This window comes from Penaeus chinensis, chromosome 19, assembly GCF_019202785.1.
Source record: "Penaeus chinensis breed Huanghai No. 1 chromosome 19, ASM1920278v2, whole genome shotgun sequence".
NCBI classification, from domain to species: domain Eukaryota; kingdom Metazoa; phylum Arthropoda; class Malacostraca; order Decapoda; family Penaeidae; genus Penaeus; species Penaeus chinensis.
The window spans coordinates 4,488,446-4,503,445 of record NC_061837.1 but is presented as its reverse complement, the minus strand read 5'-3'; the positions used below and the strand labels follow the sequence as shown (position 1 = coordinate 4,503,445).

At 32.1% G+C, this 15,000-nt stretch overlaps 1 protein-coding gene across 1 annotated transcript in view; it reads left to right on the top strand.

Moving 5' to 3' along the window:
* LOC125034885 (exocyst complex component 2-like) overlaps nucleotides 1-14,573 on the top strand; it is a 20,502-nt gene extending 5,929 nt beyond the window's left edge. Inside the window, exons 12-21 of the mRNA XM_047626933.1 lie at nucleotides 1-65; nucleotides 890-1,004; nucleotides 1,178-1,333; nucleotides 1,664-1,855; nucleotides 2,040-2,136; nucleotides 2,731-2,852; nucleotides 10,239-10,423; nucleotides 10,551-10,633; nucleotides 13,363-13,428; nucleotides 14,518-14,573. The exon at nucleotides 1-65 is cut by the window's left edge and continues 33 nt beyond it. Coding sequence (XP_047482889.1) covers nucleotides 1-65; nucleotides 890-1,004; nucleotides 1,178-1,333; nucleotides 1,664-1,855; nucleotides 2,040-2,136; nucleotides 2,731-2,852; nucleotides 10,239-10,423; nucleotides 10,551-10,633; nucleotides 13,363-13,428; nucleotides 14,518-14,573 — 1,137 coding nt within the window. The remainder of the gene's footprint in view (nucleotides 66-889; nucleotides 1,005-1,177; nucleotides 1,334-1,663; nucleotides 1,856-2,039; nucleotides 2,137-2,730; nucleotides 2,853-10,238; nucleotides 10,424-10,550; nucleotides 10,634-13,362; nucleotides 13,429-14,517) is intronic.
* The last annotated feature ends 427 nt before the right edge of the window (nucleotides 14,574-15,000 follow it).

Below are 15,000 nucleotides of genomic sequence, written 5' to 3'. Positions count from 1 at the left end.
CTGCTGACACAAGATCTCCCTAATGATGCCCTTGATGTTGTTAAGGACTTGATTTTGGATTTGAGGTGAATATGCTCAATTGTCTGTGGAGTGGTGAATAATCAGAGATTAATCATTCCGACTCAGGGAGATAAGATATATAGAGAGATATAGGGAGTTAGAAATAGAGAGAGAGGAGGTAAGAGGAGAGTGGAAGTGAGGGAGTGGAAGAGAGAGTGAAATTGAGATAAATAGATAGAGAGGGTGATATATTATTGAGAATGAGATAGAGATAGATCTTTTCTTTTTAACCGAGTGACACCGGGAAAAGGCTGAGTTCAGTTTAGAATTTTATGTGAAATGTCTCTGCACATAGATTAGCCACAAATTAGACAATTAGACTATGTAACTTTAACTGATTTCACTTTTCCTTGCATTTGCTATGAATATCGATGGTGTTATTTTTATTATAGACATTATAATTACTATAATGTTATCGACATTAGTAGTGGCAATATAAGAAAACATCAAATATTTTTGGAAATCACGGAAAAGAGGAAACAGGTTAGACAAGTAGTACTCATAATTGGCTCATTGGTGACTTAGTACCAGTGGAGTCAGCTATGTGTAGAAACAATTAATAAAGTAAACTCAAAGTGGGTATAGCATGTACGTACATGCCACGCCCGTTGATTTTGGGTTAAATATAATTTTTTTTTTTTTTTTTTTTTTTTTTTATGAATGTCAGATATAATAAAGATTCTAAGAAGTGTTAGTTAAGAATTAGTTTACAGCTATCTCCTCTTTAGAAAAGTATGTATAAATTACAAACTAATAGGAAAGCAACACCATGTAAATTTTCAAAGACTCTTTCTTAATATGTTGTATTATTTATTATCTTTTTTCACAGAGTTCATTGCCTAATGTCATTGTTCCAACAAACGGTAGAGCATGTTCGCAGCCTACACACTCGAGAGAAATGGAACCTGGAGGTTGATGATGAGAATGGAGGATGCACACAGTTGGTAGGTGCTGTGTGTAATGTTAGAGGGATTTGAAAGTCATGGGTTTTCAGTACTTCATATAAGATAGAGTTAAGTTGCATTTTATATTAAGAAATAGTTTGTTCATATTTGTAAATGAAGATTATTTACTTGCAATAATGTTATTTACTACTTATAACTGTCCTTCCCAACAGCCACACATCTGTGAAAATGTGATTGTAGAATGTGCCCAGCTTGTACGTGAAACTGTCTTAGAATCTGGGCCGCGGGAGACACCACTCCTCGATCATCCTACTGTGCACAGGGATATCATAACTCTAATACACAATGTTATTGTTGCATTTGCTCAAGTAAGTTTGTTTTACTAGGTGTGTGTTTGGCCCTTGTGCCTTTCTAGTATTTGTTCAGATCTCTTTCTAGTAATGCTTCTCCATCATGTAGCAGTTGTAAGTATAGTTAGATGTCAGACGTTCAGCATAAATAAAATCATAATTATGCCTTTGTCAGACGTTCAGCATAAATAAAATCATAATTATGCCTTTGTTTAGTATGGTAATCTTTTTCATGTAAAACCCTTATTTTGAAATAAGAAGTGGCTGGTATTTACAGGCCATACCATATTAGTTTCAGAGTGCAACCTTTGATTCTTTCCCTAAATGTCCTTATCTTGTGTTTGACAGTCACTTGAGAAGTTGAGCCAAGTCAGTCTGCATGACCCTGATGAGGATGACAGTGACTGCAACATCAGCGAGAATGCGCCAGGTGTTGAGGCTCAACTGCTCATTACACTAAGCAACTGTGCCTTCATGCGACGCACAATCCTTCCTCGGTTATCAGACTCTCTGGTGAGAGCTTCATACCCTCCAGAGGCTGTAAGTTTTTGAGGTTTTCAGTTCTTGTGATTGAATATTATAGATGTGTGTAGGCCTATATGTGTGTATGATGAATTGCTCTAATTATTTTATTCAAATGTTTTCTTTTATTATTATTTGAAATATATTTTTTTCTTTCTTCTATATATCTGGCTGTATCTATATCTTTTTTTATCATCCAAAGGTGAAAGAAGCTGTAGAGCAAGCTAGTGGAACGTATACGGAACTACAAGATAGGCTCTTCGAAGCTTACTTGGAAGAAAGGGTTGATCCGATTATTGGTAAGTTGTATATATATTTTTGTTCATATCCCCCCCAAAAAAAAGAAAAAAAGAAAAAAAAAAGAAGAAAGCATAGCTCAGCCAATTAAGAGAAATACTTGTCTCTTCTAAATAATTCTTATTAGTTTTTGCGTACTAACTAGATTTCCATCTATTTCTGTTTTATCCTTATTCTGTTACCCTTTTTTTTTTTTTTTTTTTTTTATTTATCCATCTTTCTTCCTTCTTTCTCCTCCTCTTCTCTCCTCCTCTTCTCTCCTCCTTTTCTCTCTTCCTCTTCTCTCCTCCTCTTCTCTCCTCCTCTTCTCTCCTCTTCTCTCCTCTTCTCTCCTCCTCTTCTCTCCTCCTCTTCTCTCCTCTTCTCTCCTCCTCTTCTCTCCTCCTCTTCTCTCCTCCTCTTCTCTCCTCCTCTTCTCTCCTCCTCTTCTCTCCTCCTATTCCTCCTCTTCTCTCCTCCTCCTCCTCCTCCTCCTCCATTTTAAATGTATCATGTATATATACTTGTTGATCTACTTCTTCCTTGTATTCTCTCCTTTTGTTCTTTTATTTTTTGTGTATGTTTTGTTGAAATCTTCATGGTGCCATTTGCAACAGGCATGATTGAGCGGTCCATGTACCTGGGTCAGTATGACTGGGGGAAAGTTGAACATCCTCCGAGCGACGTCCGCACTTACGTCAAGGAAATTCTTATCAATATCACCCATGTTCATGCAGAGGTAAGAGAGCTGTGTGTTTTTCTCTTTGAAACATAAAAGTGTTATATGTACCATTGGACTTTTGATGCTGATGTTATATATATAATTATACCTATTTTTTTGTGTGTGTATGTACCCCACTTCCATGTCTTTTTTTGTATTATTTTTATAAATTCTCTTGATGAAAACTTGTTTACGGATGACTGTTAACAGTGGCTCTTTCTCTACATACAACCTTCCATAAAGGAGATGCATCTGGAAATAGTAATTATGCCAGTTATTCTACATTTTCATGATGTTGCTTCAGAACTTTGGGTGGAGCAGATACTGTGCTTGCGATTTTTTTCTTTGATTTTTTTTTTAGAAGTTTAAAAAAAGCATAATTGCATGAACTCTTAATGTTGGATTGATCTTGTTTATATATAGATAATATATTATATATATTTTTTCACTTTATCTTATATTGCCCAACTTTCTCCAGTCTCCTCTTTAGGAAAGTAGAGAAATCCACCAGGAACATGATGTGTCTTGTAATTTAGCTTTTGCAGAAGGATCACAACTCTTTTAGAAACATACAAGTGCATAATGCCAGTCTTTATGAGTTTTACTAACTGTTTAGTGAAAATTCTTTTTTTTTCTCTCGCTCTCTGTTTCTCTGGGTAAATTTTCAGATATTTGATGATTATTCATTTATCATTTTCTTTAACTAGATGTTGGAAAATTAAACTCCACTATTACAGTTCACTGCTCTTTGGCTTGATAGAGTCTAGGGTACTACTGGAAGCTATGTTTCTTCCAATGAGATGTCTGTGTGCTTGTGCTGTGTTTTTGGCTTCTTTGTGAGCCAGGCTGACTTGTTAGGCTGAATAAAGTCTATTGTGATGAATGTAGGGAAAGGTATGAATGAAAATGAATTGTTCAACAGAATTATTCATTCTCAAGACTTAAACTGACCAGTGATGTTATTCAGGTCATCAGAATGATTATTGTATTTTAATTACAAGAGAATGCTTATGAGAGATGACTCACTGTTTGACAACATTTGGTCAACTTTTTTCTACATTGATAGTTCTAGCTTGTCCATAAAAAGTGGGGTGATACATGTATATTTTCCTGTCTTCTTTTGCTTGGTAGGCCTACAGGCAAGAGTTTGCTGATAGTCCTTATCAGGCATGTGTTTCCAAACCCAGCCTATAGAGGGTGTAGTGCTTGTCTACCTTACTAAGGAAAAAAGAAGGGTGAAGAGGGTAGGGAAAGGGAGGCAGTTGGATGTAAAGGGTAATGTCTTGTTTGATTATTAATATTTGTGAATCATACTTAAGAATTAGGAATGTGAAATTTAGTAGAATAAATTTAGTGAGCAGTATGGTACAGAATTTACATGCTCTCCTTGCATACATGACACTTCTAAACCATTGACCTAGCTTAAAGTGGGAGGTGGTAAATAAGCAAGCCAGTGTCTAGCTGTCTGTATCATCTACTGCTAGCACCATGGCTTGGAGACATCGTAGACCCAGGGAGATTCTGTAATAGTTCTGATGAGCCATACTGACTGTATTGTGTTCCCATGAGGTCCACTAACCTTGTCCAAGTGGCTGGTTGTCTAAGATAGTGGAGTCACTTGCACTCTCACATGAAAATTTGAGCATAGACCTGTTTTGTCAAGGGGTTAGAAAATAAACTTGACTTAGTTAACATTATTTATCATTTTTGAATTGTCTAGTAGAAGTTCCATTACATAACAGATATATTTGCTAAATACAGAGATACAAGTACAGTAGCAGATGTACAGAGATGGTATGAAATCTTCACAAAAAGAAAGAAACAGTAAATGTACTCCTCATCAAACTAGGAATCTGATAGGGATCATCATCTAGAGAAGAGTCAGGTCTGATCTTATATCTCATGATTTCTGTTGCTTCTTTCTTATTGTGCCTCTTTCATTATATGTATAGATATACATTTTATAGTAATTTACTGGATTTATGTTTTGTATGTACATGCCATTCCCACCGTGAATTTAATTTATTAATTGTTTTTATACTTATTTGGCTCCACAAGTACTAAGTCACCAATGAACCAATTATGAGTGCAACCTTTCTCACCTCTTTATCCTTTTCCTTGATTTTTAAAAATATTTTTTGGTATTTAATATTGCTGTTAGTAATGCCAATAACACTATAGCAATTTTAATGCCTATAAAAAATGTACAGCATTGAGAATGATAGCATTACTAAAAAAAAAAAAAAACATTTTTCCAACTCAAGGAAAAGTGAAATCAGGTAAGGCCACAAGGTCTACTAATTGACTCCTTTGTGGCTAAGCACTTGTAGAGCCATCTATGTGCAGACATTTCACAAAACAACAGTGAACACATTTTCCCATAGGGTTTGAGTTAAGGACACTATAGTAAAGAAGTAACCTTTCACCTTTCACCTTTACACAATACCATTATATCCTCATATTGTTGACTTTCTTTTATATAGGTTTATTTAATAATATTGCCTTTAACAGTATATAACCCACAGGTGCTAACCACCAAATTAGACTTTACCTAGTAAGATGCCTTCTTCCTTACTATGGTGGACTAACACTACACAATTTATGGGATATGTATCAGTTAATATACCCTATAGCAACTATAGGGACTGCCAGTGAACTTTTGCAAAGCAGTGTATCTGAATTTACTATTCATATAGAAGTTGTGTTCACTTTTTCTTAGTCTTGTTAGAAATATTAGTTTTACTCTTTTCTTTCTTAATTTTGTTTGTTACTTTATATCATTGAATATTATAGCCATTATATCTTCAATTTGAAAATGAAATTTATGAATCTAGGATTATAACATGGAGACACCCAGCATGGCCAGGTTTTATAAAGCATAGTGAACATTGAAGGTACCATAAGCTGATCTTGCTACTTGCAGTAGCTACAACCTTAAATTATCTTTTTCAGCTTAATCTGTCTTTCAATTATGATTGCTCTCTTGTTGACAGCCTCTTTGCCCTAGAAGACATTGTTCCTCTCCTATTCACTTTATCTCTTGTATTTTGTTCTCCCTACTTCTGCTACAGACTCTACTTGTTCTTACTTCGTAGTGAATATACAGTGTACTCCAGAGTTGTTTGCAATGAGTTTTTTGCACTTCTTCTGGTACATGTGATATTCTTTGTGAAATTTCTGTTTAGTTATTTAATTCATTTTTGAAATTTGGTGTACTTAGTTCATGGGGATTTTTGTTTAATATAGGATATCATCTTAGCTTTTATAAGTTCTGTATTTTTTTGAGATATGAAAATTTATAGTTCATTGGTAAACTTTATTTTTTTGGCTCTTTCTGGTTATAAAAAATAGTCATCTGTTACTCTGTCTCAATATAGTTTTCAGAAGCAAAAGATATTCCCTTCGTGATTTACTTTTTTCCAAAATAAAATTTTCTAATGCCCCTAATTGGTGGTGATAGAATCCATTCCCTTCCATTTTGAATTTTGTTGATTCATATCACTGTAGAGATTTGTTATTTCTGTTTGTTAGTGAGGTGGAATTGCTTCAGAGCTCAGAAGTAAGCAGTGTTTATAGTACATTTAAAACAAATTGAGTATTTTTTTGCCTTCATCGAGTCAATTTTTTTTATTATACGTAATTTCAGTACCGTTGATCTTTTTCTATATATTTTTCAGTGGCATCTTTTTTTCCATTGCATTTCTTTTTATATTTGTTTTATCCTACCATGGCACAATTGGAAAGAAAGTACAGTATGTCATTCTGTTTTTCTTCTGTAGCAAGGAAGAAAAACAATTAGGTGGTGGGGACAGTAGTCTGAATAGTAAAAGAGTGATACTGTAGTTATGATATTAATGATAATGATAATGATGATAATAGTCATGATGATGATATTTATAATGGTGATAGTAAGAATGATGATAATGGTAATGATAATAATTACAATTGTAATGATTGGAAAAATAATGGTAATGATCATAAGAATTAGGACTTTACAGAGAACCCTTTTCTGAGGGACTTTGTAGGTTTCTGTGGGTGTACTCTTTTAAAGTTCTCCAGAAATGGGATGTGGCATTTACAGGGTATCATGTTGTAGTCAGGTCTTGATCATACAGGTGTTAGGAAGTTAATGATTAGTAATTTCGTGGTAAAGGAGGATGTACAAGATGTTAACAATATCTGTTAGCTGGACATTGATGTCAGGTGAACGTCACTTTTTAGACATTGTCATTTTATTGGATGAGAATTGTAAATAAACTTTTTTTTTTATATAGTATACAATTTTCAGGTAATTTTACTCTTGATTACTTTATCAGCTTCATACAGTATTTTAAAAAGATCACAAATCATTTATCGTCTTCAGTCTCAGAATAAAAAAAAAACAAACAGAATATATGAATAATACAGACAACCTCCCCTTCCCCCCAAAAAATGATGCATTAACAAAAAAGCATTTTCACCAAAGGAAATATTTCAACAGTTTGCATTAATATTGCACTGTATTTCATGTAAAGTCTCCCAACCCTATTGCACAGTATCCCACTTTTTATTGGTATTTTAGATGGCCCTTTGGAGAATGGCTTGCTATAGTTCCCCCTCAAAGAAAATGTGAATCTTTCAGATAAACACTCCAAAGTTTCTTGCATGCTGATAAAGTTTGTTTGAAGCTTGTCCCTGTCTTTCTCTCTCTATGGCAGAGATTTTTGTTCCTGCGTAAGATTTTTTCCCGTCCCGTTGAATGTTTGTGATTGAAGATTATTGTGACAGTTATTGTGGTTTGATTTATTTTTATTTTTTTTAACTGAATTATTTGAAGACTGATGAAGTGAAAAAGAGTGACTTGAAGTTTTCCATTGAGTTATTTATTGTAAATATTTTAAATATTTTTTGTATTTTTTCCAATCACTTGTGATATATAAATGCAGTAGTTGCAAGAAGAAATTAAAAGAAATAAAATGTTTATTACTACAATGTAATAATGTAGGAAAAGGTGATAGAGATGTGCAGGCTTGATGTGGCTATAAGGTAGAATGCTTGTACAGTACCTTTATGACCAGACATTATAGTTTGGCATTTGCACTTGAAACCAGCAGATTTAGCCCTTTTTCTAACCAATTGGTGCCAGGTGTACATGTTCTGTCCATTGTAATTTTGCTTTGTGAATTTTGGTTGCGCACAGATGGCTCCATGAGTGCTCCGACACCAAAAAGTGAATTATTATGTTACCTCCCCTTCTTTCCCCATTCCTTGAATTTTTAAGGATTCTTTTTCCTAATACTTTTAATGTTGATACTGTTATTGTTATTATTGACATCATGATCATGATGATGTTATTAGTAATACTGTTAGCAATAAGGAAGTGCATATAGAATCATTTTAAAAATCAAAGGAAAGGGTAAACAGGTGAAATAATTAGGACTATTAATTAACTCCTTGGTGACTAAGCACTTGTGGCACTATCTTTGTGCAAACAGAAGGAATAAACTAAAATCACAGTGGACTTGGCATGTATGTACCTACCTTTCCAGCATTAGTGGGTTAAAGCTGGATAAACTGTTTTATTATTTCATTATTTTTTGATGTAGGTAAGAAGAATCACAAATTAATTATAGGAATCTTCACCATTGAAAAAAGTGAATATTGTAGCCATACTTTGCATACTTAAAATTGTGAAGGTAACTGAATATATAGTGAAACTTTCCTTTACATTTGTTTTAGATATGTATGTATGTATGTATGTATGTAGTATACTAACATTTATAAAAAAATTGATACTGTAACTCTTTTGACAAAACATTTTTGGCCAATGTTATTGTTCCTTTTGCCTTTTATGTGGGAAGTTGGCAAGTTTCAGTCAAACAGAAACCCAAACAATACAGTTCCAGTTATCAGACTGTACGTGAACCATGAATCATTAACCCATTGGATCCAGATGCTTCAGTGCCATCACTTGGCCCAAAATACGGGCATTAGGCTTAATTGAGTGGCCATTCTGTGGGTGTGCAGCTTGTAGGCAAGGCACACACAAACACTCATGTGTGGTGACATGATTTTATACCTCCCTTTGCAAGGTTATTTTCTCTTGTTCCATAAGTGTTATAGCTTTTTTTTACCATTTCCCAATATCTGTATTTCTCATTTGATTTGCTTTATCCAGATGGTCAGACTCCATGTCATCTCTCTAGGTTGTTTATAACTTGGTGCAGTAGTAATAACAATAAGTAATATTTTGCTATTTGTGTAATTAATTTTTTTCTCGTAATATTCAATTTTCTGTAATACAACCAGCGCTATCGGTCATGGCAGACAGGAATAGATTTCTGAGCATGGAAATAACGTTCTCCTTTGAATTGGCACTCTTCCAGGCATGGTTCACATTCCACACTTGTTTATCGATAGAAATAATGAAAAATTCCATTCTAAATACCAAATAAGTCTAATCACCCTCCTAGATTTTTTTCTCTGTCACCCTAGTCTTCGGCCAAAATCTCATGATGGCAAGTACAAGTCACCCAATCCTCAAGCCAAATTGTTTCATGACACGATGGTCACGTCATCTGGATCGTACGGGTTAAGGCTTTTTATTTGACTCGGATCCACAATCACATCCAGTCACATGGTACAACTTCTAGAACATATCTCCTTTTTCCAATGGAATAAGATATGACTTTTTTTCTGATAAATGCAACTCCCTTTGATTGCTGCAGTAAGCAAGAGACATACCAAACCATTTCAGAAATTTGCTTTGTTTTCTTATGTATTCATCACTATCTTTATGTAATGTCTTCATCATACATACAAAGAAAATGTAAAGTCCTTTTGAACTTCATCTGATTATAGGGTCTAAGATCAGTGAAAATTCCAATTCTAAAGTGTTTCAACTTTTTTGTATTTATATAGCAATATGTCCATTAGTTACATACAGTGCCTGCAGTGGTGGAGCTTGCTGCTTTTGGGATACTGTATTTTATGTCTTTTGTCATTCTGTCTGCATGTAACAAACAAGCAAAGATATCCACATGTGTCTATGAGCGTGTGCAAACAAACAAACACACACACACACACACACACACACACACACACACACACACACACACACACACACACACACACACACACACACACACACACACACACACACACACACACACATTTACACACATTTACACACATTTACACACATTTACACACATTTACACACACTACACATACATGTATATATATGTATATATAGATAGATAGATAGATAGATAGATACACACACACATACAAACCATACATACATTATTCATATGTACATACTTGTACATGGCTACATACTTCTATATATAGATACATACATACATTAATGGGAAAGCAAACATATTCCCAAGTCCAGTCAAATGATGAGTGATGTGCTCTCAGGTCGTGGGCGTATGGCCAGGGCTTGTTGGCGGACTTGTGGGGAGAGTTGTCGAGGGTGTTGGCGAAGAAATGTCACGTCTCATCACCTGCGTCAGTCACTGGTCTCCGGCTGGGGCACTTCAGGCACATATAGACCTGGATGCTTTGACCAGCGTGCTCCGAAATCACATGTCACAAGCAGCAAGGTGAGAAATTTTTGTGCATGTGTGCATATATATAGATAGGGAGATAGATAGATAGACAGATAGATAGATTACAAATCTTCTTGGTGAGTTCTTCTCAACTGATTATGACTTATCTCTTTCTTTTTAGTGCATCATTCCATGAGGCAAGGGAAATTCTGCCTAAACTGGCAGCAGCGGATGAGAGGTATGTTTTGTTGCATTTTTTTAAATGTACAGATTTTAGATAGATTATAACATCAGTAAATTGCTACATATTATAAAGATTTTAGATAGATTATAACATCAGTAAATTGCTACATATTATAAAGATTTTAGATAAATTATAACATCAGTAAATTGCTACATATTATAAAGATTTTAGATAGATTATAACATCAGTAAATTGCTACATATTATAAAGATTTTAGATAGATTATAACATCAGTAAATTGCTACATATTATAAAGATTTTAGATAGATTATAACATCAGTAAATTGCTACATATTATAAAGATTTTAGATAGATTATAACATCAGTAAATTGCTACATATTATAAAGATTTTAGATAGATTATAACATCAGTAAATTGCTACATATTATAAAGATTTTAGATAAATGATAACATCAGTAAATTGCTACATATTATAAAGATTTTAGATAGATTATAACATCAGTAAATTGCTACATATTATAAAGATTTTAGATAGATTATAACATCAGTAAATTGCTACATATTATAAAGATTTTAGATAAATTATAACATCAGTAAATTGCTACATATTATAAAGATTTTAGATAGATTATAACATCAGTAAATTGCTACATATTATAAAGATTTTAGATAGATTATAACATCAGTAAATTGCTACATATTATAAAGATTTTAGATAGATTATAACATCAGTAAATTGCTACATATTATAAAGATTTTAGATAGATTATAACATCAGTAAATTGCTACATATTATAAAGATTTTAGATAGATTATAACATCAGTAAATTGCTACATATTATAAAGATTTTAGATAGATTATAACATCAGTAAATTGCTACATATTATAAAGATTTTAGATAGATTATAACATCAGTAAATTGCTACATATTATAAAGATTTTAGATAGATTATAACATCAGTAAATTGCTACATATTATAAAGATTTTAGATAGATTATAACATCAGTAAATTGCTACATATTATAAAGATTTTAGATAGATTATAACATCAGTAAATTGCTACATATTATAAAGATTTTAGATAGATTATAACATCAGTAAATTGCTACATATTATAAAGATTTTAGATAGATTATAACATCAGTAAATTGCTACATATTATAAAGATTTTAGATAGATTATAACATCAGTAAATTGCTACATATTATAAAGATTTTAGATAGATTATAACATCAGTAAATTGCTACATATTATAAAGATTTTAGATAGATTATAACATCAGTAAATTGCTACATATTATAAAGATTTTAGATAGATTATAACATCAGTAAATTGCTACATATTATAAAGATTTTAGATAGATTATAACATCAGTAAATTGCTACATATTATAAAGATTTTAGATAGATTATAACATCAGTAAATTGCTACATATTATAAAGATTTTAGATAGATTATAACATCAGTAAATTGCTACATATTATAAAGATTTTAGATAGATTATAACATCAGTAAATTGCTACATATTATAAAGATTTTAGATAGATTATAACATCAGTAAATTGCTACATATTATAAAGATTTTAGATAGATTATAACATCAGTAAATTGCTACATATTATAAAGATTTTAGATAGATTATAACATCAGTAAATTGCTACATATTATAAAGATTTTAGATAGATTATAACATCAGTAAATTGCTACATATTATAAAGATTTTAGATAAATTATAACATCAGTAAATTGCTACATATTATAAAGATTTTAGATAGATTATAACATCAGTAAATTGCTACATATTATAAAGATTTTAGATAGATTATAACATCAGTAAATTGCTACATATTATAAAGATTTTAGATAGATTATAACATCAGTAAATTGCTACATATTATAAAGATTTTAGATAGATTATAACATCAGTAAATTGCTACATATTATAAAGATTTTAGATAGATTATAACATCAGTAAATTACTATATATTATAAGGATTTTAGATAAATTATAACATCAGTAAATTGCTACATATTATAAAGATTTTAGATAGATTATAACATCAGTAAATTGCTACATATTATAAAGATTTTAGATAAATTATAACATCAGTAAATTGCTACATATTATAAAGATTTTAGATAGATTATAACATCAGTAAATTGCTACATATTATAAAGATTTTAGATAGATTATAACATCAGTAAATTGCTACATATTATAAAGATTTTAGATAGATTATAACATCAGTAAATTGCTACATATTATAAAGATTTTAGATAGATTATAACACAAAAATTTGGGCACATTTTATAAAATTTTTAGAAAAAAAACATCATAAATTGCTACATATATGCATATTTGTAACTTGAAAGATGGAGGAGAGCTTCATTTGCTGGTGTTCTCCATTAGCAAATTTCTATGGGGGGGTATTCTACATTACTTGTTTTACTGCATTCATGGTATACACTGATATACAATGTACAGAGGACACTATCCAGCCATGTGCACAGTGGTTATTATTACAGACCTCTGTAATCTTTCAGAATTGTACATATACTCCTTGGGGTACATATATATCCCAGGTTGGGGACCCCTGTTGTAGATAATCTTTATTTTATAGATAATTTAGATTTCAGTTTTAGTTAATGTAATATAAAAAAAATTGTGTATATACTGTATGCAGACTAAACTTTAATTAAATTGTCAGCTGCTTTCTTTACACTTATCTGATGCATATTATTTTGTAATTATTTAATTATTTCTTAATACCAATGGCTTTTTCAGTATTCCCTTCAACACCACAGCACATTATAACTGTTTTATCAAGTATAAATACTAGTAATGCCATAAGTAGTGTTAGCAGAATTTTTTTCTTACCCATCAGCAAAGACAAAAACAGATTTTTCTTTGGTAGAAATGCCTACCTTTATTTATACTTTGTTTTTTGTGTCAGATATTTGCTAAGATAAAAAAAAAATCCTAATTATTTTTTTTTTCATTTATTCCCTTGCAAGATTTCCATATAAACAAGTGCAGATCTCTGAATGATAAGTAATCACAAATAGAAAAAGACTAAATGAAAATTGAATGACAAAGGACAAAAAAAATAGTAAAACGACAAAGCTAGGAAAATAGTAGCATTTCTTCCATGGGACCAAACTTTTACCTGAGGGCAATGAAGGAGAGATAGATATATGGCTGTTGTAATGTAATGATTATAGGATTAGAGATTGACAAAATGGTTCCTGGACATTATAAAACACTCACAACCAAAATGAGTCACTCCTGCTATGGAAGCTTCACTGTCTCATTGAGAAGTGAAGCGCTCAAATGTTTTTAAAATCCGAATCCTTGCATAACCAAGTGAGTTCTTATGTAGGACAGTAAAATACCACACAGACTGACAAGCCGGATGAACAAAACATGAACAAAATCATTCATTTATGTTTTCATTATATTTTCTTTGTATGTTTCCTTTTTCTTTCTTATTCTTTGTACATTTTCTTTTTCTTTCTTTTTCTTTGTCTGGCATTATTCTTTTATTTTATTAATTTCTCTTATAATCCTTCTATTATTATTTTGTTGCTAATATTCATCATTTCTTTTCAAAGACAATTACCAAATATAATGAACTACAGTAATCAGTGTTACTAGTTTAAATCTAATAGCAATAAGCTTATTTATTATAACATTTATCTTGTTTAACCTATTAGTATGTGTTAACATTAATATAACTTCATCTCCTTTTTTTCATTATCAGCTTCATTGTTATCATTATGAACAATAAACTTTTCATAAAATTGTCATATAAAAGACTTAGTTAGCTTACCCAAAAGAAATCAAGTCACCCTTAAAAGTCAGCTCATCCTTAAAGTTACACATAAAGGTCAGCTTTCTCTTAAGAAATCAAGTCCACCTTAAAAATCAGCTCCCCCATAGGAAAGCAATTCACCCTTAAAGGTCAGCTCACCTTTAAGAAACCAAGTCACCCTTAAAATCAACTCGCCCGTAAAGGTAAACTCATTCTTAAGAAACCAACTCACCCTTAAAAGTCAACTCACCCTTAAAAAGTCAATTCACCCTTAAAATCAATTCACCCTTAAAATCAACTGGCCCATTAAGGTAAACTCATTCTTAAGAAACCAACTCGCCCTTAAAAGTCAACTCACCCTTAAGAAGTCAATTCACCCTTAAGAAGTCAATTCACCCTCAAGAGGCCAAATTGTCACAGCTTTCTGACCCAAAGCAACTCGTAAACTCGCACTCTCGACCCTGACTTCGCCTCATCCTCGTACTCTGCAACATCGGTTCGTATGAGGCGGAAATCGTGGCATTGCAAGAGTTCAAAGTAGAGCCAGTGTTGTTGCAACTCCGATGTTAAGCCTGGAATATTGATTAAGAGATTGACAAAAGAAAAGGGTG